Below are 21375 nucleotides of genomic sequence, written 5' to 3'. Positions count from 1 at the left end.
GCCGGTCCCGTGTTATCCTGGATATCCCCCATAAAGCCTTCTCTTAAACGCCGCGAATGAGACACTATAAACAAAAATATGAAACGAAAACGCACATTCAGAACAGCCGTGGGAAGAAACAAATGGTGGGATGAAGTCTCAATATGATAATGGCAAAGGGCCGTGGTTGTATAATTAGACGTTGTAGGGTTCGTCCCAATATCTGACCGTTAGCTGAGAGATACGCCGAGTGACCTGGTTAGTCGCCTTCCCGCGTACTTCATCCTCAAGGAATCGACATGCTACATATAGCTTTGCAGCGGGATCCTTCTCATCTGAGGCAACAGGAAGTTTAAACTTTCGGGGTTGGAATTTAGAAATGTTCCTGACAACGGCAATAGAGTACACGACATCACGGCTTTCAATCATATCAAGGAACGCGCGGGCCGCGAAGAGAGCTTTGTCCCGTTTGTCGCTCGCATCTGGCTCATTGTCCGGAATTGACAGGTAATCGCCCATCGACTCCCAGAATCCCAGTTGGCGGTTCTTGATCTGTGTGTTCAGCCCAGATGTGGTGACAGCAGGGTCATCTTCCGGATAGTTGTGACGAGAAACGGGATTGTTTTCAAGAACAGTTCCTGTAAGTAAGGCTTCAAGAAGAGATAGGCGCTTAACAGCATATATGAGTTGCGGATCTGTCGAGTCTGAAGTGTCGGTTCCATTAGTCGGCTCCTGGGCCCGAGCTGCACGGCATAGGCAAAGACTTTCCCATATGACATTGCTTTCGAACGATTCCATACGAGCAATTACCGGAGCATCGTTTATGTTTGGATCGGTGAAACCGTCGAGAAGAGAAGAGTACAGAGACAGCAGACGAGGGCTTCCAAGTAATTGGGTTAGTCCGTGCGTGTCGTACCAGTTACATTCAAGCAGCCGGTCCATTCCTTGGGCATAGATCCTGTACAGCATCTTTACCTCTTCTAGTTTGGTAGGCGAGAGAGGATTGGTATCAACTTCTGGTAACGCAAATCCACCAATTGCTAGTAGTTCACTCATTTTCGGTTGTCTCGCTATAGCTCATGTTAACATATATGGCGTTCATGTTTGCATGATGAAGTAGGGTTATAACTTACGTTCCATCTTTTCCGAATTAGGCAATGTTGTCGACGCAGCAATTAGTGGGTGGCCTTCAGCAACTCTAGGGGTAACACTTCTCGATTGCGCAGTTGGGGCTGTGACGGGTGCGGCTGGTGCAGCTGGTGCAGTCTGTGCCGGCTGAGCTGCTGCTATGGGAGTAGGCTCCGGTTCAGTGCCAAAGTCGAGCTTGTCCTGGGGGGGTGATGCCGATGAACCTGTATTGATAGATGGAGAAACAGAATGCGCCGTACTGTTGTTAGGAAGATACGCTTGGTTGAGACCGGTAGCCTGATGAGGGTTCTGGGGCGCAACTTGAAGGGAGGGATGTGCTGTCGGCGCCGGCTGTAGCGAAGAGGGGCCTGGCTGGCTTCTAAACACCGGGTCGTACCCCAGACAATCCCGTTTACTCTTCTCGCAATTTCGACACACAGGATGCCGTTCGTCGCACTGTATCAATTCTCAGTATGGATCTATCAAATTTGCGACTCGTAGGTGGGTATAAGTGCGATAACACGGTCGAAATTGACCACGACAAAGGAAAATAAAACGAAGAATGAAAAGTCGGAAGTAAGATATTGTCACAAGCAGCGACCTGGCGCAAAAAAGGACTGGAACATGAACAAGGCTGCTGGTGCTGCTGGTTGCGATGTCAATTTGGGTGTTGAGATGGGGGTTTCTGGGAGTTTTCGTTTTTTTTGATGCTAAGCGAGCTGCAGACGCGGGGACCAGAGGAGCAAAAAAAAAAACCCCCCAGCAAGGCAAAGAAAAGAAAAAAACATTCCCTCCAGCAACAAACCACAGAGGACATCGAGAAACAAACGGATTATGTTCCTTTGAAGGGCGTATCTTCATGCGACAATTGCTTTGGCTAACATGGGATAGCAGATTCTTACCTTTATTCGGCGCTTCCTGCACGTAAGGCAGCCTGTTTTTGTCCTTCGCTTGACATCTCTCTTCATGCGGTTCGCGGCGCTCTCGTCTGTTACCAGTTCGAAGCCATCTGAGAAGCCTCCGGCTGGGATTTCGCCGTAATACTGAGTGATATGAGTTACGGGAGCTGGGGCTGCTGGAGCTGGGGCTGTTGGAGGAACAGAAGCTGGTGCGCCATGAGGGGCTGAGTTAGTATTGGAGTCGAAAGGCCCCTGATCATTGTTGAATTGCTGTAGGGCTTGAAGCTGTACAGCATGGTCAACAGCTCCTGACTGGGAGGCATCCAGCGCCGAGTTTGCGGCCGCCAGCTGATATACGGGATCCGGCGCTTCTGTCTGCGTTACGGATGGCTGTGGCGGAGGGTTTGAGGTCGCGGGAGGCTGGTTCAAGCTGTTATCTACAGCTGATATGTGTTGCGATCCTTCTGAAGTGGTATTTGACTGGCCGTTGGCGTGGGTAGTGGCAGATTGCTCGCCCTGCGTAGGAGTTTGAGCTTCTGCTGAGGCATCTGTGGTCGTCGCTGGGGCTGACGCCGAGCCTGATGGTGTTTCGCCGTCTGTCATGATTATTCTTCGTCCAAATATAACTTATGGCTGGCTCGGGTTTGGGATCAGTGGCTTTATCGAAATGCGATCAATTGTTTAATCTTCCGCATCGTCTGTCTGGTTACAGAGTCATTCGGTAACTCTTCGATAGGATTCGCGATGAGGGCATCGATAAATAGTATTCCACGACGGATAATTAATCTGTACAAGCTGGCAGTTAGCAGCTGACTCCATATTTGTCTCTTGCTTCGCCTTCATCGACTCGAGGATAGAGAGCTGGGTGTTGGAGAAATGCGTATAGTTGAAGCCACATCCCATCCAGCAGAGCAAGCAGTAACCAGACAGTCTCCCGTCAGATATGTAGCCTTGCCAATTATGCAGAGAATAGTGATGTTATTATAAATATCGGAGGCCCTCGCGATGAAAGTGGTTAAAGGTCACAGAGCAGCCATAGCTGGCCAGACCTAGGAACCTTCCGCCACTGCTAGAGCTGCAGACATCATCCATAGGCAGTATGATATAGCACTTAAGCCTTATCACGCAGTTCCACACGGGATTCTGAGCTAGGGAAGGGTCCAGACAAGACCAATTTGGTCATAGAAAGGAAAAGATGTGATTGCAATGTATCCTGGAGATAAAGAAGATAAAGAAGACACCAATGCTTTCTGGGGCGCAGTTGGATACCTTGACTTACCAGGTCAACAAGATCGCTCTGGCTGTGCTCTCAGCTCACTCTGCTCTGATTGTGTCTGCACAAAAGGCTGGTTGCGACTCGAGATGTTTTCAAGCGGCTCAAGTCTTTGATATCAACTAAGAAAAATGAGAGTGGCGATGCCAAGCTTGGCGATGACTATATCTCGACATGAAGATAAACTACTCGGTCAGATTAATATATTGGAAACTAACCGTGGTTTGGCATATTACCTGGGTAGATGGCGTTGTTATAGCTTAATATACATATTCTATAAGGTAAATAGCTAACGCTATGCCTGCTGCCTTCTTTATACACAGCTATCAAATCAGAGTATAGATATCAGTAGCTATAGATAGAATTTGATAAGGACTTGACTGTATAGCTACTCAGATATATAGTCATGCCCTCCAAAAGCCAAGGATTCACTCTGAGATTAGGAAACAAGTGGTGTTATAGACAAGCATATGTTACCGTTTTATATTTTTCGGCTTCCGCTTCTTAAACATGACAGCCGGAGGAGAATTCTCTGCCTCGTCCCTCGCGACTGTCTCTTCCTGTTTGATGTTGAGCGGTATATCCTCATCCTTGACAGGCGCATTAGCTCTGTCATCTTCAGCATCTTCTTCTTTTTTCACAGCAGGTTCCTGTGCATCTCTAGACTCAGGATCCACTTTGGCTTCTGCTTTAACCTTCTTCACGTTCGTCGTCATATTCAAAAGCGCATCAAGGTCAGCCGAGTCATCCTCACTGGCCCGATACTCGCGAATCGCTGACCCCCAGGATTTTCTCACAACTTCCTGCTGCATATCTGCTTCTTCCTGCTCATCCTCTCTCAGTTTTCGTTTTCGAACGCCAATATTTTTAACGGTAGTCTCATCAGTGTGTTCTTCTATCGGCGTCTCCGAGACAACCTTCCAGTCTCCAGCCAATGCCATACTCGGCCTAAATTCCTCAGGAACTGCAACTCCCATTTCTGCCAGTTGTGCCACCTGTTGCATCCGATCTTGTGTCAAGCCTGTAGTATTCGCTCCCGTAGCTGTCGCTTTCCTCCATGGTGGGTCGTTTTGTGCTCGTTTGGCTCCCGTCGACGAACCGGGGTTGGATACTATTCCTCTCAGTCGCTCGATTTCGCTTTTTGCCTTTTGGCTTTCTTTTTCCCCTCGTTCTTGGTCTCTGTGTATATCTCGTAAAAACCGTTTTAGGCTGCCTTGATGCTTTCCTGTAGCTTCATGCTGAGTTCGTTCGTAGGGTGTATCGCGAACGAAGACCTTGCAGTGCTTACACCAGTATTTCGGCTAAAAAGAATAATGTTAGCTACATATTACTATCAGAGCGAAAGAGTAAAACTCACTGTAGATTTCCAGTATTCTGCCATGTTCTGGCCGCGTTATATTATCTCAGATAGACGAGTAGTTTTGGTTCAAGTTGCAGCTTTTGGCAGCGCAAAATGTTTTGAAGTCATCACAAAAGCTTATCTTATCTTATCTAGATCTAACATTATTTACGTACGATGGATGCCCATTCTAGATGTAGACCATTAGAAGGGATATGTTAAAGCAAGGTAATATTTCGTGAGTAACGGGTATCAAGAAGGCTCTACTCTGACGTTTGCTTCCTTGATGTCGCTTGCAAACCAGTGGCTGACTTCCCGAGTAGAATCCGTTAACTCCTCCTCCCGTCTAACAAACTCCCTCTTGTTGGCTTGCCGTACTTGCTTGCCATTGATAGGCTGGGTATCTTCATCTTCATCATCTTCATCCTCACTATCCCACTCATCTTCCTCTGCAGTCCCCTTTTCTACCGGGTCCCATTCGTCGGATTCCCATATCAGTTTAAATCGCAGTGCAGGCAAGGAGAAATGCCGAGCCACGATAGCTTTGATTAGGTAGACGTCGAATGACTTCGGTATCTCTTTCTCAAAAACATGGGTATCCGCTTTCCCTTCTCCCTTGCTAGAGTCAGCCAGGTGGAACCTGAATTTTATCAATTGTGCTGCTAAGGAACGAGGGTCTATATCTCTGGACTCTTCGTCCTTTTCCGTTCTTTGAATCTCTGGCACCTCGTATATCTTGCAGAGTTCTTTATATCGTGGATGTGACGTAATTATTGCCTGCTCCATACTTGGAGGATGCGCAAGGACCTCCTTTCGAATCAGTGAGAGGTAGTATAATTCTCCATTGAGGCGATCAAGGGGTGTGATCTTGCCGTAATTTAGAATCTTTAGATTAGACAGCCGTGAGAGGGTCAGCATGAAAGCTTCATCCACCGTCATCCGAGCCTCAGGTAATCCTGTCACTTTCGTCGGAGCTGGTGGAAGAGCATATAAAGGGTTGTCCGAAATTCGTAAATGTGTCATGCCCGGGAATATTTTCTGTAAAGCATCCAAGAAGTTCCAGGATGAAATTTGGTTGCATGATACATCCACAAATTCAAGGGTTGGGGAAAAGACCAAGTCCGAGGGTGTTGACGCATATATCTTACTGATCTTATTTCTTCGAAGAGAAAGATGGCGAAGCTTGCGTAAATCCATAAGAGGGCTTAAAGAGTCCAGAGATTCGAAATCATTAAAGTCCAGTAAAAGCTCCTGTATCATTGCTGATAGCGGAGCGGATGCAGAAGCTAACTGGTTGTTCTCCAGCGATAGGCTAGTTAGTGAAGGAAATTTGCAGGATACCATGGCAATCTTGGAAAAGTGTCAGCGAATGAAGTATACAGAGATAGATAAGGCAAAGTCATACCTCTTCCCAGTCCATTAAAGTAAAGTCTAAGAATAGACTATTGACTGTGGGGGAAATTGTATCTGAAGGGCAATTCTTGACTTCCTCAAAAAAGTTTCCACTATAAATTGGTCAGTCTGTATCGTAGAACAGTAAAGATGAAGACACAGTGTAGTATACTTTAATTTTAATATTTTCAATTCTGGCAGCTGAGCACAGATATCGACTATCTCGCACCACTTCCGTATAAGATTGCGGTTCAAATTAAGCTCCATAACCTTTGGACAAGTGTGCTTGATCTTCTCAAGCTCCTTTTCTCTATTATCAGATACATCGGGCCCAGCCAGCACCCCATTAATGCGCAGGCCATCGAGAATGAGAATCCGAAGCTCATGCAATGTTGCAAGCTGCTTGCGAATCTCATCAAACCCAACCTCTTCCACGATCTTTCCACTGATTTCAATGGGCTTGGATACATAATCTTCCAAAACACGGTCTCCTTTAGAGGAAGAGTGGAATACTGGCAGCTCAGAAACATATTTCTCGTGAGCTCCTTCTAGGAAGCTTAGGGATTTGTCTGATGGTCTGCTTGGACGGACAAATGAGCCAGCTGTTGGGTGATTATTTCTGCCTATGAAAGTTGTTAACCAGTCAAAGATCGACAACTGTTACATATACATGCAGTGAGCTGATCTTTACATTGAAAATATTTCACGCCATTGTGAGCTCCCGAGTGTTTGCCCCTGTCTGGCTCATCCCATTCCACGCCGAGCCACTCGCCCTTGGTGCCATGAACAGGTCCGATATACCGAACCGTGCAAAGGGCGCCATCAAATGACAATCTTGACCCGATGGTATACTGACCAGTAGTATCCTGGCCTATGTCAGACTTGTTAGCCATGTCTTATATAATATTGTGTGTTTTATCATGCAGTGAATTCGATGTAGTCAACTTTAACTACTTAGTTAAGCCTCAAGATAGACGAATAAGACTTCTTACTCAGACTAGTCCTAATTTGGCGGTTTCCGTCGCCGCTTCAGTTAAGCTAACTTAGTTATAACTTGGCGGTTTTATCTCGGCCAAGACGACGTTTGACCGTGCGAAATCGAAACATGACGTCGAAACGACATACAATTGCTGTTTTTCTCCCCTGTTGTGGCTACGAGAGGATCTACGGGAGTCTATTACGTGCATATTCCACTTGGCAGGCCCTTTATCGCCTCTGGAACCTCCTTGGCTTGTGGACTTGTGCAGGGTTTGACAGATAGCTGACTCTCGCCTGGAAACTGCTGTGAACCATGGGATGCTTAATTGTGTGCTGATTGGTCTTCTCTGTCCTTATTTATGATCTTTACCTTGCGTAGATCATCCCGGACAGGGTTGGGTATACGAGATTGGTTCTCGGCATGCCGTTTTCGTTCCTGAGACGATTCGTCGAAAGGAAATACTGCCTTGCACATGAAATAGCCCCGACGGAACCAGCGACAGCAACAAAATCGAAGATACGGATATCTTTATCGGCATTTTGGTGCAGAATCATCGAGGGTGTCACTGGACGTGGTTTTATGGTGGCCCACGACACGCTATGGTCACGAGAGACTGCAGAGAGGTTCATAGCTTGTGCAGATGCAAGTCTTGAGTCTGGTCCTGGAATGTTCGGGAGATTGTCGATCCCGCCGCTGTTCCCTTCAGCAGTTGACGCCATGATGCCCTTCCAGACATTTCTAGTCGTGATACCTCCGTACACAGCATCTTCAAGCCCTGCGGGTAGATAAATGCTTGGGATATCATTGGAGAATAGTCGGCATTGAGTTCTTGCAAGGCCTTTTCTCTGATTCCTAAAAAAGAAGAAACAATAACAAAAAGAAAAAGAAGCGCATTAACGAGTTATCCGCCCCGAGAAATTGAAATCTGCCTAACTGCTGAAATGCCACCTTTTGAGGGGTCTACTTACCCAAATGCCACCGTATCCACCTGTCTAACTACACAGAGTAAAGTATTCTTCTTAGAGTAAGATTCTCTCTTTTATCTGTGTACTCCGAAGCCACACCTTACCTTATTCTATTTACATACCTCTTATACCTATCTCCTTTTGCTTTACCTTCTTACCCTTTCTTATACGGGATTCTTATACCTTTAGCCACCTGGGCCTTCCTAACCCTTACCATACCATAAGTATAACTAGACAATATAAAAGAATTACAGTATAGATATAGAAGGGTGTGGCTTAGGATATACAGTTAAAATAAAGAATTTTACCCTAAGAAGAATACCTTGCTCTATGCAGTTAGGCAGGTAGGTTAGGCTGTGTTTAGGTAAGCAGATTAACTCGTTAGTTTAACTTTTCAGCAATTGGGCGAATCGAAATCCGACATCTTCTAGTTGATCGCTGCCATGTTTTGGATGGCCGCGTACACTATCTTATAACCTACGGAGTAAATACATAGACAGGTTTTGGTTCTGGAGAGCGCTAGTTAACAAACGTTTCACGAAGCAGTGCTAATTAGCCAGGAATTTTACTACAAACATTCCATTATTCCACGGCGACGAGCGAATGGTTGGCTACTGGTTAATAATGGCCAGGTATGTAGCCCTGTTGCTGCGGCCAGCATGATATTCTAGGCTTTGTGAGCAGATGTCGATCAGAACCACTCCGTATCGGCTGCTTGATTCACCCTTATCTGGAAGGTTGAACCTCGCTGCGCCTCCGCCGGATCCCTGATCATCTCAAGGCTCAAGCCGAGATCTCAAACGCTGAGCTTTGTACGCCGCTGTCAAAAGACGCCGAACCGCCCTACAGGGGACGCGCAGCGCATCCAGACCCTGTTCCACTTGGCCTCTCCCTGCCGCGCACGTTTGGAGAGCGATGGTTACTCCTGGCTGTTTGAAAAAAATAAAAAAATCGGAGCTCTAATCTTCGGATGAACGGGGATGGAGATGCGCGAGGCTTTCTCGCAGGTGGGAACCGATGCATGCACTTGCCGGTAGCTATGGGGCCTGTTGAGCTTGAAAAGTGTCCCTTTGACTCTTTCCATACCAAAAATGGCCCATATGCACTGATTACACTGCATCTTTTGCTGCAACAGTGGCCGATGGTGTAGAAACGTTCCGGCGGCTTTCCAGCAGCACAAGAGGCCCCGTGCTTGAATTAACGTCGATGCTAGGTTTGGGTAGCAGCGGATGTTTCGAAAATGCAAGCGCTCGAGGAAAGAGTTAACTGGGCAGCGTGGTGCGTTTGCCGTGCTATCGAACAGTGTCACCCGGCGAAAAAAGTATACCCATGGGAAATCAGGGAGAAAGCGTTTCGTCGTGGAGAGCCGACGTGTTTACACTCCTTGACCCAGGTCTGCATGGGCAACGTCATCCAAGGATGGCTCAGCCAGTGGTTTATATATAAACTGCCTGTGCACCTTCCCATGGATACTCGATCGTTAGCTAAAGAGAGTGTGTTTCCGTGTGCAACTCTGAGCATTGAGATTTGGGAAACATGGTCTTCGAGCGTCAGGCAGAGGCCGGCAACCTCTCCTCCATCACACTCTTCAATACCAAAAGCGAGGCTCCTTCACCACTATCACCGTCGACTGCTCGCAACTCCTTGGATAAGGCTCCTCACGCATCGGCCTTGACTCTCACGAATCCTAACGGTGACGAGGATGTCGAGCTTGCAGCAAAGAATACCCCCAGCAAGACATCGGCCGAGCCAGCATACCACATCTTTTCCCACCGTCAAAAATGGCAGCTCGTTCTCCTAGTCTCCATTGCAGGAGCATTCTCTCCTCTTTCCTCAAACATATATTTCCCGGCCATAGACACCATATCGTCGCAGCTACATGTTAGTGCCTCGCTTGTAGCTCTGACAATCACCGTGTACCTGATAGTTCAGGGTATCAGCCCGTCAATATGGGGCCCGATGTCAGATACCTCTGGTCGCCGGATTACTTTTGTTATCACCCTCACCATTTATGCCGCCGCTAATCTCGCCCTGGCTTTTACGGCTAACTTTCCAATGCTGGTTGTACTTCGTGGCGTGCAGGCTTTGGGTTCTGCGGCAACTATCAGTATTAGTGTCGGTGTAATTGGGGATATGGCTTGCCCTGAAGAGAGAGGAGGCTTTGTAGGGACTAATGCTGGAATTCGGTACGTTGGAACATAGTCACTCTCCTGGGAAGTAATGCTTTGCTAATCTGCTGGTAGGATGATTGGACAGGCCGTTGGCCCCGTTATTGGTGGCCTGCTTAACAGCAAATGGGGGTTTAGAAGCATTTTCTGGCTCCTCTTTGTCCAGAGCATTATCGTCCTGCTGTTGTTACTGGTGTTCTTACCGGAAACTCAACGGAAGATAGCAGGAAACGGTAGCATTCCTCTCCGTGGATTCCATAAACCGTGGTTGTACTACCTGCAGCCACCTAAGTCATGGGCCAAGACCAAGGGCAGCGAACCTCCCGCATCCAAAATTCCACGCATATCACTCAAAAGTACACTTGTTCCGCTGACGTATGTCTTCCAAAAAGACATCTTCGTCCTCCTTGCCTGGGGTTCTCTTATCTATACACTCTGGAGCATGGTAACATCGTCAACCACTACTGTTCTACTGCACTCATTCCCTAGCCTAACACAATGGCAAATTGGTCTTTGCTTCCTTCCCAACGGAGCCGGATGTGTACTTGGTTCTCTATTTACCGGAAGGCTGTTAGACCGAACTTTCAAGCGAATCCAATCCGAATACAAGATACAGCATGGCCTGCCGGACTCAGTGAACATAAAAAACATACCAGACTTCCCTATTGAACGCACTCGGCTTCAATTTATGCCTTATTTCAGTTTATCTTTCATCATATGTGTCGCTCTCTACGGCCCTAGTTTCGAGCTGAATGACTTGAGGAGATATTTCGCTGCTAACCTGGTGGCCTCTTTGGGTCTCCAATTCATGATTGCTTTCACATCAACCGCGATTTTTAACATCAATTCGACCATGTTGGTGGACTGCTTCCCTAACGGCTCAGCCAGTGCAACAGCAACTAACAACCTTGTTCGATGTCTCGTGGGTGCAGCTGGAGTGAGTGTGATTCAACCCTTGATAGGGGCTGTGAGAGTAAGGAACGCCTTTCTGATATTGACTGGTGTTGTCGTACTGTTTTTACCCCTGGTATGGGTGCAATGGCAGTACTGCGGGAAATGGAGGCAGGAAAGGGTGCGAAAAGAAAGTGAAAAGTCTGGAACAGGTGAAAAATAAGGAGCAACTGGGTTTTATTTTATTATATTTCACGAATGATTATTCTGTTATTATCAGCGGGGTTCCAAAGATATTTGTGTTTTACTAACATAGACGAATTCCTTTTACTTTATAAAAGTTACACAACCAGCTTTTATGTATGCTGGCATACATAGGCACACCTTTTAGGCGAGTTTACATTCAATAAAGCTCTCAATACCACGTCGACCAGTCCATATGTTAACAATTTTCAGCCCTGCTGATTCCAAAATGGCGTACCAATCAGTAGTTGTGCGCTCAATACCTCCCAAGTTGGCCATCATAACAAGGTCCAGGCTGGTACTTTCCCAGTAGGCCTTTGTTTCGGGAATGACATGGTCGTGGATCAAAAGCTTGCTGTATCCAGGATTCATTGCCAGTGTGAGGTTCTCGAGTATCTGTTGGAACATGGACCACAGGACCATGGGACAAAAAGGCCTTATGCCCCATGTCCACAACGGAACATGAGCCATCTGCGAGTTCTACAGACACAAGAGGATGACTAATCCTGACAGTATCCGATGCGAATCTCCGTCACTCCAATTGTGGAAGATGAAGTGCATGAAATATGCTCGAGCCCCTGATTGAAAAGAAGGTCAGCACCTGTTTATACCCAAACGCATGGTGGCACCTTTACCTTTTATTGGCTGCCCTTTGAAGAAGTCATGCTCCATCAGCTCAATTAAAGGATGTAATGCCTTTGTTTTTGCTTGCACGATTACTCCTGGCAGGTCCTGGAGTATCAGGCGGCCGGGGATATCTGGCCACTCACTACGGAATTTAGAAATGTCATCTCCCTGGCCACCGCCCATATCAGCTAATATGACATCGTCATCCCCAATGCTAGCACCATCCGTGAGCCTTGACGCTGGATAGACGCTCGGGTGTGACCAACTAAGCTTTCCCTGGCTATAAGTGCTCATGTTATCATGATTCGGACCCCAAGTGGCATGTCATGCATTAGCTATAACTAGGGACGTAATGAAGCATTGCGAACGATGGATAACATGTAACATCTAGCCAGACAAGGTGCTCGAGGTTCTGAATATGCTACAGAATGTTTGATTTGGACTAGAGCTCACTTCCTCTATAGCAATACGTACTATGTCACCCAAATAAGAAAGATTAAGTTCATTGATGGCTGTTCTTTAGGTTGGTTCCTTCAACTAGTCAAGGTTCAACCTTAACTAACTAGTCAATTAATATTAAACGATGTCTAGACTATAAAAGCCTTTCCCAGATTAGTCTCCCATAATTAGTGGAAAAAAAATGCTTTCCCCGTACGTAGCAATAGAGCCATTAGCCGAATAGATGTAACTATGTAAATGCCGCTCATGGGTGATAGTATGTTGGACTTCACTTTCGCACCACAAATCCTGCATATATTGTACCTAGTTACTAGATATGGAGTTAGATTACTCTAGATACCGGATGCCTTATATTTCAAAATATTCTATAAAGTAAGAACCCTGTAGTTTATATTATTTCTTATTATACACACCGTGGCTACCTTCCGGCTCAAAATATACGGCTATATCTCGGCGGAGGTACTCTTCCTTGTTATTACTCATATACCAATTCCTGTGCCAAAGCAGAGGAAATGATTACTACAAGCTGGTAAGTTAACTTCTTTTGAATCAATATCGTTCACTGTTTCTAGCCTTATAGTATGATACTAGGACTTTTTTAGGCTAACACGGATCTAGGGATATGTACTTTGAAAGGTTGGGATTTTTTGCTTACCTTCTGGAATATGCCTGGCGTACCCTTTACATATTGTCACTGTACTCCCTGCTTTGCTCACCATGATCCATTAGAATACCGCTGGAATCCATTTGCCTTAGCCACTCTTTCTTTTGATTATCTCTTTGTGTACTTGATGCGAGATAGTGTCAACGGTCAAAAGAATTCATTCTGCCCTAAGGCGAAAGGCCAACTTTTTCAACGTAATACCTTTCCTCGAGTGCCGTGACAGACCCTTGAAAACCGTAGGACTATCCCAATGGATAGTTACTAGCAATCAAATACTCGTCAATGGTTGGTTTGCAATCATCCGGAAGCCAGATTATGTCCCTGATATGTTCTTCTCCATAGCATGGGGTTTGATCACTGGTTTTAAGTAAATGCTCTATAGCAGCTCTGCACTGAGATTTAAGCGGCCTGTCATCTTCCAGGAATACCTAGGCTAACTTGCTAGTTAACTAGTTTCTGTTACCCCACGCCAAGTGTGGCATCAGCCATTGAGGCTTAATGGCGGTGCAGCGATCAGCTGTACGACCTTTTGGCCGAATGGTATACGATATATCATCGCTGCAACTACATCCACCATTGAATGGATAGAAAGGTATCATTGAAACGAGACAGTCAATAGAAAACTGGGGTTTATTCCGGAATATCCTCCAGTAGTCATGTTTGATTCACCTACTTTTGATTTCAATAGCTACATCAAGTATCGGCCACCATATTCTGACAAGCTCTATGCGGAGATCTACCAATACCATGAAAGCCATGGGGGCCAGTGGAACCTTGCGCACGACGCTGGGACGGGGGCTGGAATTGTTGCCGAGGAGCTTTCGACGAAGTTCACCACCGTTGCGGCCAGCGATCCAAGTGCCTTTTATCTCGAGCAAGCCAGGCAACGTCTATCCCCTGGAGACAAGTTTCGTTTCGGCTGTTATCCAGGGGAGGATATGTCATGGCTGCCTGATGCTGGGGTCGATATGATCACCATGGCCGAAGCCATCCACTGGGCAGAACCTCAAGATGTGGTCACGGCGGCATCGAAGGCCCTGAAGCCAGGAGGAACTCTGGCAATATGGCATTATGGCGTCATTCCCATCTTTGTTGGTTCAACAGACGCACAGGATGCCTTTAACGAGCTATTCGACCATTGGAGCTCACGGATAATAGCGGGCGCGCCAGAATCTAAGCTTGCAAATCTGGAGAGAGCGGTGCGAGTGACGGTGCTTCGAATGGCCGAAATTGAATTTGACAAGAGTGAATGGAAAGCTGGGGTGCACCGGATATACTGGAACGCATATCATCCTACTGTGGGTAAAACACACCAGGATGCATTTAAGGATGTCCAGGTTCAGGAGAACCCGGACGATGTTGTGGAGAGAAGAATCGACGAGACAATCCTCAGCCAGTATGCAGACATAGACTGGATACGAGGATATATGAACCATCTATACCCAGATGTACCAGCGGATGATACCGAGCAGGGCATGTTTGAGAAGCTGGCGAGAATCATGGAAGGTAGAAAGTTACAGCTTTCTTGGACAGTTACGATGATCCTTGCCACAAAGTCGGATTAACAAATCAAATATTATGGCCCACATCCAATTTAGTTATATGAATTGGAGTTGTTTAAATACTCATCATTCAATATCAACTTGTCCTGATCAATGCATGGTTATTCATCATGTCCAAATAGTTAGATTCCTGCCAACCCACGCATCCACATCTGAAGTCGGTCCTAACATTAATATTGGCATGCCTTTGCCGGTCAGCATTTAAGCAGCATAGGACGCAACTAGACCTCAACTGCCACCATAACAGTATGCTTCCGGGAAGAACCGTTAAGGAAGCGTTAGCTGACACTTTGTAAGGGGGTATATCAATATGGTCTTTCCGTGGAATGTATTGTTCAGGGAGTAGGTATATAATACTCCGTTCATCCCTCTTGTATAGAATTCCCTATAGGGATAATAGTCGTGTGGTAGAGTTGATTACAGAACGATATAGTTATTCAACTCCCTCAAGTTCCGGGGGTAGGGAGGGCTGGTAGATTCGCATAACAGGCACAGGCAACCTCTGTCTGACAAGCATCAAAGGAGATTGCAGCTCTAATGAAAATGGTCATGTCTTTAAACTGCCATAAGACGTCCAAAATATATGCGAAGTCTTCGACCAGGAACAATAATAAGTGCTGCCTCTTGGGCTTGAAGTTGTTGAAATTGATTTGATCCTCCTTAGGGCGTGGTTTGCTCTAGTTGACGAGTTAACTCTATCCACCAATCACAAGCCAAGAAAAAGCTCCATCAAAACTGTTCTATCAAACTCCAAAAAGCTGCAAAGAAACTCGAGATAGCAGCCTTTCGACCAACGCAGCAGCAATGGACTACCAGGTACGCTATACTCTTATACCCGACCAATACAGTCGAACCAGCTACTAACCTCCTAATCTCTACAGAATCGAGCAGGCTCCAAATTCGGCGGCGGCGGAGTCGCGTCGCACTCCGCCACCAACGCAGACAGACGAGAAAGACTCCGCAAGCTCGCACTCGAACACATCGACCTCGCAAAGGACCCCTACTTCTTCAAAAACCATGTCGGAAGCTTCGAGTGTCGACTGTGTCTCACTGTCCACCAAAACGACGGCTCCTACCTCGCTCATACGCAGGGGCGCAAACATCAGACCAACTTAGCCCGTCGCGCAGCACGGGAGCAAAGAGAAGGCCGAGCGCAGGACGGATCCGGCGGTGCTTTGCCTGCGGGCAATATGGGCGTACAGGTGAAGCGCAACACAGTCAAGATCGGACGGCCTGGGTATAAAATCACCAAGATCCGAGATCCGCTTACGAGGCAGCATGGTTTGCTCTTCCAGCTTCAGTATCAGGAGATAACGCCGGGTGTTAAGCCCAGGATACGATTTATGTCTGCCTTTGAGCAGAAAGTGGATGACCCGCCGGATAAGGACTATCAGTATTTGCTGGTTGCTGCGGAACCGTATCAGACGTGCGGGTTTAAGTTGCAGGCGAGAGAGGTTGATAGGAGAGAAGGGAAGCTGTGGACGTGGTTTGACGAGGATAGCAAGGAATTTTGGATTCAGCTGTTGTTCAAGACCGAGCGTGAGGAGAGGTACAGTGGTGTTCCTGGGCTGGCACCTGCTAGTACCCGGCGATGAGATGTGATCTGGAGTTTATTTACAATTTGTTACTGGGACGGCCCTGGGAAATTTGTCGTGGCGTTAATGGGCATGTGTAGTACTATATAGCGGTGTTAATTTTAAGAATGGACATTTTTACGGCACCTGAGATTGATATGAAGTTGATTAAGGACTCGTTAGGTTCATGTTGTCATATGGGTAGAATTGTTAACCTAGCTGAATCTCTATCTTGCTATAGGGTCTCAAACCCATAGTAACGCAACGGTGTAGAGGTATACAATACCACAGTATTAGCCGAGAAATCCATCAACATGGTCAAAAATCCGCAAAGGCCAGGTCATCACACGTATTTTTTTTTCCAACAGTTTGATATTTTTACTGGAGAAAAGAAAAAAGCAAAACCAGAGAAAACGAGGACGGTAAAGCCTCAGAAGTAGAAGGAAACGCCCTGAAAGCACGCATATTTTCCCCGCTTGCAGAAGATCGTGAATGAATTACTGCCCCCTTGCCTTTGCTTTCATGCTCAATTAAGCGTTGGGTATTGCATTTGGTAGAGCGGCATCTAGCTGCTCTGGAATGCGTTGAAGGCCTTGTAAGTGTAACCGATAAAGGGCAGGGACATCTCGGCCTCTTGTTCCTCGGGCATAGCGCGAGCTTGGGCGCGGAGGAGGGCACTGTTGTCTTCCTGGGGAATCTCATCGATGGGGAAGTAGGAGACATCAATGTTGGAAGTGAGTCTAGGCTCGAAGGGGGCACGGATTCGGCGCAGTTGTTCCCATACGACACCACGGAAGAAGGGGTGGTTTTTAATCTGGGTGGCACCGCCGTGTTGTCCTCCTTCTTGACCAATACGGTTTTCTGGATCACAAAGGAAGCTGTTCCAAAGTTAGCATAGAGGAAAGGAGGAAAAGGGAGAAGAGAGGTACAATGCAACATACCTTCTAATAAGATGTTCAGAGTCCCTGGAGAGAACCAGTTCGTCTGGGAAAGCAAGATGCTCACGCCAGTAGACGATCTTTCGGTAAGTATCGGTTGGCTGTTCGGCGCAGAATGGAGGCCATCCGACGAGACATTCAAACATAATAGCTCCAACAGACCACCAATCGCAGAGATAAGTGTATCCCTGGCCGTTGAATATCTCAGGGGCAATGTAATCGGGGGTGCCGACGGTGGAGTATGCCATAGCACGACGTGATCGACGCCAGGTATTGATCTGGCCACGGTTGGAGACCGTCAAATTGATGGCATCTGAGAAGAAGCCAGAGTTTCTATTCTTATCTTTGGATGTCGAGGTATTCTTTAACAAGGCCTGGTAATATGAGTTGTCATGCTGTTTCTTGCCGCCAGTCGACAGGCCAAAGTCAGTTAATTTGATATGACCGCCGCGGTCAAGTAAAATGTTATCAGGTTTAATATCACTATCCTTCATCAGCATATGTATTTTTTTTTTTAGAAAAGTAAGGGGCAACGAGCATACCGATGCAAGAAGCCAAGTTTATGGACGGCCTCGATGGCCATGACCAGCTCGGCCATGTAAAATCTGGTGATATCCTCTGAGAAGATCTCATATTTAATAAGCATGGTCATCAAGTCACCGCCAGGCAAGAACTCCATGAGCAGGTAAAGATACGCCTTATCCTGGAACGATGCGTGGAGCTTAACGAGCCATGGGTTGTCCTTGGAGTCAGCAAGGATATCACGCTCAGCGCGGACGTGTGCAAGCTGGTCCTTCTTGAACATCTCTGTTTTGATAAGTGACTTGAGTGCATAGATCTTGCCGTCAGTCTTGCGCTGCACGAGCTTGACTTCTCCGAAGGCACCCTTGCCAATGATCTTGATCGTCTGGAAGTTCGAGGGAGTCTCTCTCGTTCTGATAAAGCGGAGGAAGTTGGCTTCTTTCTTTGCCATGGCCTCTGCTTCATGTTTCCGCTTTGCATCAGAGATGGTTGCATTCTGGCAGATCTTGTCTAGGTTGGCAGCACTAGATAAAAACCAGTCAGTACGAAATGGTATAGAACTGTAGGAGGTCTCAGTCCATTTATAGCATACCGCATATTTCTATCACGAGCTCTCTCGATATTCTCACGGAAGAAGACATTGACGAGCTCCTTTGCCGCCTTCCCACGCTTATGGGCGTTCTCAGAGTATCTCTCCGGGCATCTCACGAGCTCCTCGTCCTCTGGGTTGGCACCACGAGCCGGCATGGGAGGGGTCAAGTGGGCTGCTGCCTGCTGGTGATGTCCTGCAGCAGAGCCAGCAGTGCGAGGACGCTGCTGGCCTCCTTGCGGGGCGGCGCGAGCAGGTCGCGGGGAAGCAGACAGGTCCTGGTTCGAGAACTGCTGTATCAGGCCCGAGGTCTCGTCGTTCCCCTGGAGCCCGCCTCTCTGCTGCTGGTATCCGGTCGGAGGGGCACTGCCGTGCGGTGCTGGGGCGTACTGCTGCTGCTGTTGCTGCTGCAGCGTCTGGCCCGCGGGAGCCATATAGGGATTGTTCACGAAGTATCCCTGGTTATAGACGTTCTGCTGGGCGTCCACGAACTCCTGGTTGCCTTGGCCAGCGTACATAGGCTGCGGGAAAGTCGACGGCGTCGTGGGATAGGCCCGACTGCTCTGGGGGTTGTTGCTGTACGGCTGCTGCTGGTCGTAGCCAAAGTTTAGGTGAAGCCGGCCGTTGGCACCGCCGTTGGGAGGGCCGCCGCTCGGATTATTTCTGTCCATCGCTCGCAGGGAATCTTGCCGCAGAGGTCTATGACTTCACGTCCCAGTTTTCTTGTCGTCACTGGTGGTGTGGTGGTGGCCGGACGAGAGGGAAAAGGGGCTTGGGTTCGCGTGGTGGGAAGAAGTTGTTGGAGGTCGAAGAGCCAGAAGAGCCGCGACGGCGGACGGGCGAGATTCTGAAACGAGACTCGAGCAGGGCATGCGACATCCAAAACAACCGCAGCACCTCCTGTTATATATATGTTTATTGCTTTCTGCTGGGCTGTACAGAGTAGCTGGCCAGGCCTAGGATGAAGTTTTACAAGTTGAGATGAGAAAAGATTAGGGAGTCGTTACTTTTGCCGTGCCCTTTTGGGCGTTTTTCACGGCGACCTATTCTACAGCAACACCAGGAATAACACTTTCTTCTCCACTACTTCACGCGTAGAAAGATGTTGTGTTGAATATCAGAGACATGTTATAGACACCAGATATCAGTCTACCCCTGCTTATATGTATAGAATAGCTGAAGCTTGCTGTCCTTTGGCCGTCTTTAGCTCAGGTCACCATGGGTGGATGGATGGCTCTACTAAGAACATGGGCCGGAGAAGGGAGAAAAGAAAGTCCGCTAGATTTTTCTGCATCCAAAGAGCTTCTTCACTGGGATTGCAATGAGATGAATGAAAAGAACAGAAAGGAAGACGCTGACAGTCTGTTATTTAACTGACTAGAGCTGGCAGATAGGTTGGCTTCCAGTCACAGTGACAGTCATGGAGACTCCAGCTTCGGGTCCAGCTTCAGAGGCTGCGGCTGTTGCTCAAAAGCCAGCTCCAAAGCCGCAGAATCCTGCCCTGCGCATGCTAGGTACGAGAGACAGACAGTTCGAGGCATAGACATGGATGCTAACAGGTCGATAGGGCTTCCAAATATCAAGCTGAAGCTTCCGTCAAGGAATTGGATGATATTCCTGACCGTGACCGGCTCGTTCATCGGTGCTCTGGTATACGACCGCCGTGAAAAGAAGAAGATACAAGAGAAATGGGCGAACATGGTAGCTCACCTTGCCGATGAACCGCTACGGACCACCGAGGCGCGAAGGAAGGTTACGGTGTTTCTATCCGCTCCCCCGGGAGACAGCATGCGCAACGCAAGGGACCATTTCCGCGACTACGTGAAGCCTATCCTCGTCTCTGGAGCATTAGACTACGAGGTCGTCGAGGGAAGACGAGAGGGAGATCTCAGAGCCGCGGTTGCTAGCAGAATTCGCAGGAAAAGAGAGCTGGCTGGCGAGTCGGGTCCATTGCCTGAACCTGATCTCCAAACGGCCGACTTTGAAACCAAACTTCGACATATAAGAGCGGCCACGGGTGTCCACGACGAACCGGAGACGAAAGGGGATTTAGTTCTTGGTCGACATGCATGGAAAGAATATATTAGAGGCATTCACGAGGGTTGGCTGGGACCTTTGATAGACCCTGCTTCTCTCCAACCAACGGTGGTAGAAGACAGCACACCCAAGGAACCACTACTATCAGATACACCAAACCAAACATCGACAGAAGAGCCGCCAAAGGACGAAAAGAAAGAGGCGGAGAAACCAGTGGAGAAGCCAAAGCCCAGTGGTCCTCCAGCCTCGTACCTCCTCCCTTCCGCATATAACTCTCACCAAATCTCCCCCATTGCTCCCACCGAGTTCGACGGCTCGGCCCCCGTTGCATTCCCTCATATACTTGGCTTCCTCAACACTCCCATCCGCATGTACCGATTCCTCAACCGTCGCCATCTAGCTGATAAAGTCGGAGAGCAAGTTGCTGCTGCCGTACTCGCTTCATCCATAAGACCTTACGCCGACAGCACACATAGCTCTGAGTCCGACTTCTCCTCTATAACCCAGAGCCAACCTCAAAATTCCACATCTGATGGATCTAGCCCCTCGTCAGATGCAAGCACAGGCGAGCAGCAGTTTGTTCTTCTAGAGGAGGAAAAGGACTGGCACAAGTCAGCGTATAAACAGCCCACTGACCCGGCTGAGATCAGAGAGGAACGTGAATGGACCGATCCCATGACCCTTGATCCACGAATTTCCTCCAGGATGCGCAGGTTTGTCCTCTCTCCTGATGAACTCGCTCGATCCCAGCGTATTGCTGAAGGTAAGGAGTGGGTTATTGGTAAGGAGAAGCCAGTTCATGTTCCCGTTTGGAAATCTCTCTGGGCTACATATGGCTGGGGAGAGGAAGAGAATGCAAGGAGCAAAGTCATTATTGGGAATTTAGACGGCGAGGATGGTGAGTAGATGCTTTTTCCTCCTCTCATGTATGAACGATCATTATCTTGGTGGCATTATTGCCCTCTATGTATTTTTATACTTTCCTGCTCGATTCCTGTGTATGATATCTCATGTGTATGGAGAGGAATTCGGAGCATAGACGGTGTATTCAATTAATATAGCAATGCTTATTGACCTAGATCAAATGAAAGTGGACGTGATTAATACCATTTCTCATATTTTCTGCTCTAAGGATTTTTGTTATAGT

The 21375-nt window shown here is 47.6% G+C and overlaps 9 protein-coding genes across 9 annotated transcripts; 4 read left to right on the top strand and 5 right to left on the bottom strand.

Moving 5' to 3' along the window:
* Positions 1-174: 174 nt before the first annotated feature.
* TRV_04645 (C6 finger domain protein, putative) lies at positions 175-2609 on the bottom strand (the record flags this gene model as incomplete). The annotated part of the gene is made up of 4 exons (XM_003021167.1): positions 175-1049; positions 1113-1445; positions 1644-1947; positions 2010-2609. 4 exons carry the CDS (start codon positions 2607-2609, stop codon positions 175-177), a joined length of 2112 nt encoding a protein of 703 aa, XP_003021213.1.
* A 1143-nt stretch (positions 2610-3752) lies between these two features.
* TRV_04644 (formin binding protein, putative) lies at positions 3753-4660 on the bottom strand (the record flags this gene model as incomplete). The annotated part of the gene is made up of 2 exons (XM_003021166.1): positions 3753-4580; positions 4637-4660. The coding sequence occupies 2 exons, from the start codon at positions 4658-4660 to the stop codon at positions 3753-3755; spliced, it is 852 nt and encodes a 283-aa protein (XP_003021212.1).
* Positions 4661-4870: 210 nt separating this feature from the next.
* Positions 4871-6903, bottom strand: TRV_04643 (tubulin-specific chaperone, putative; the record flags this gene model as incomplete). The annotated part of the gene is made up of 4 exons (XM_003021165.1): positions 4871-5869; positions 6024-6123; positions 6183-6633; positions 6681-6903. 4 exons carry the CDS (start codon positions 6901-6903, stop codon positions 4871-4873), a joined length of 1773 nt encoding a protein of 590 aa, XP_003021211.1.
* Positions 6904-9490: 2587 nt separating this feature from the next.
* Positions 9491-11236, top strand: TRV_04642 (MFS multidrug transporter, putative; the record flags this gene model as incomplete). The annotated part of the gene is made up of 2 exons (XM_003021164.1): positions 9491-10140; positions 10198-11236. 2 exons carry the CDS (start codon positions 9491-9493, stop codon positions 11234-11236), a joined length of 1689 nt encoding a protein of 562 aa, XP_003021210.1.
* Positions 11237-11400: 164 nt separating this feature from the next.
* TRV_04641 (O-methyltransferase, putative) lies at positions 11401-11664 on the bottom strand (the record flags this gene model as incomplete). The annotated part of the gene is made up of 1 exon (XM_003021163.1): positions 11401-11664. One exon carries the CDS (start codon positions 11662-11664, stop codon positions 11401-11403), a length of 264 nt encoding a protein of 87 aa, XP_003021209.1.
* A 1998-nt stretch (positions 11665-13662) lies between these two features.
* Positions 13663-14571, top strand: TRV_04640 (uncharacterized protein; the record flags this gene model as incomplete). Its single annotated transcript, XM_003021162.1, has 1 exon — positions 13663-14571. One exon carries the CDS (start codon positions 13663-13665, stop codon positions 14569-14571), a length of 909 nt encoding a protein of 302 aa, XP_003021208.1.
* Positions 14572-15372: 801 nt separating this feature from the next.
* Positions 15373-16163, top strand: TRV_04639 (uncharacterized protein; the record flags this gene model as incomplete). Its single annotated transcript, XM_003021161.1, has 2 exons — positions 15373-15384; positions 15450-16163. The coding sequence occupies 2 exons, from the start codon at positions 15373-15375 to the stop codon at positions 16161-16163; spliced, it is 726 nt and encodes a 241-aa protein (XP_003021207.1).
* A 544-nt stretch (positions 16164-16707) lies between these two features.
* Positions 16708-18862, bottom strand: TRV_04638 (uncharacterized protein; the record flags this gene model as incomplete). Its single annotated transcript, XM_003021160.1, has 4 exons — positions 16708-17020; positions 17084-17563; positions 17623-18126; positions 18195-18862. The coding sequence occupies 4 exons, from the start codon at positions 18860-18862 to the stop codon at positions 16708-16710; spliced, it is 1965 nt and encodes a 654-aa protein (XP_003021206.1).
* A 547-nt stretch (positions 18863-19409) lies between these two features.
* TRV_04637 (uncharacterized protein) lies at positions 19410-21134 on the top strand (the record flags this gene model as incomplete). The annotated part of the gene is made up of 3 exons (XM_003021159.1): positions 19410-19551; positions 19598-19705; positions 19735-21134. 3 exons carry the CDS (start codon positions 19410-19412, stop codon positions 21132-21134), a joined length of 1650 nt encoding a protein of 549 aa, XP_003021205.1.
* Between the last annotated feature and the right edge of the window lie 241 nt (positions 21135-21375).

The sequence above is a fragment of the Trichophyton verrucosum genome, assembly GCF_000151505.1.
Source record: "Trichophyton verrucosum HKI 0517 chromosome Unknown contig00360_1.f1.exp, whole genome shotgun sequence".
NCBI classification, from domain to species: domain Eukaryota; kingdom Fungi; phylum Ascomycota; class Eurotiomycetes; order Onygenales; family Arthrodermataceae; genus Trichophyton; species Trichophyton verrucosum.
Note: the sequence above shows the minus strand (reverse complement) of the source record. Positions and strands in the feature narration are given on the sequence as shown.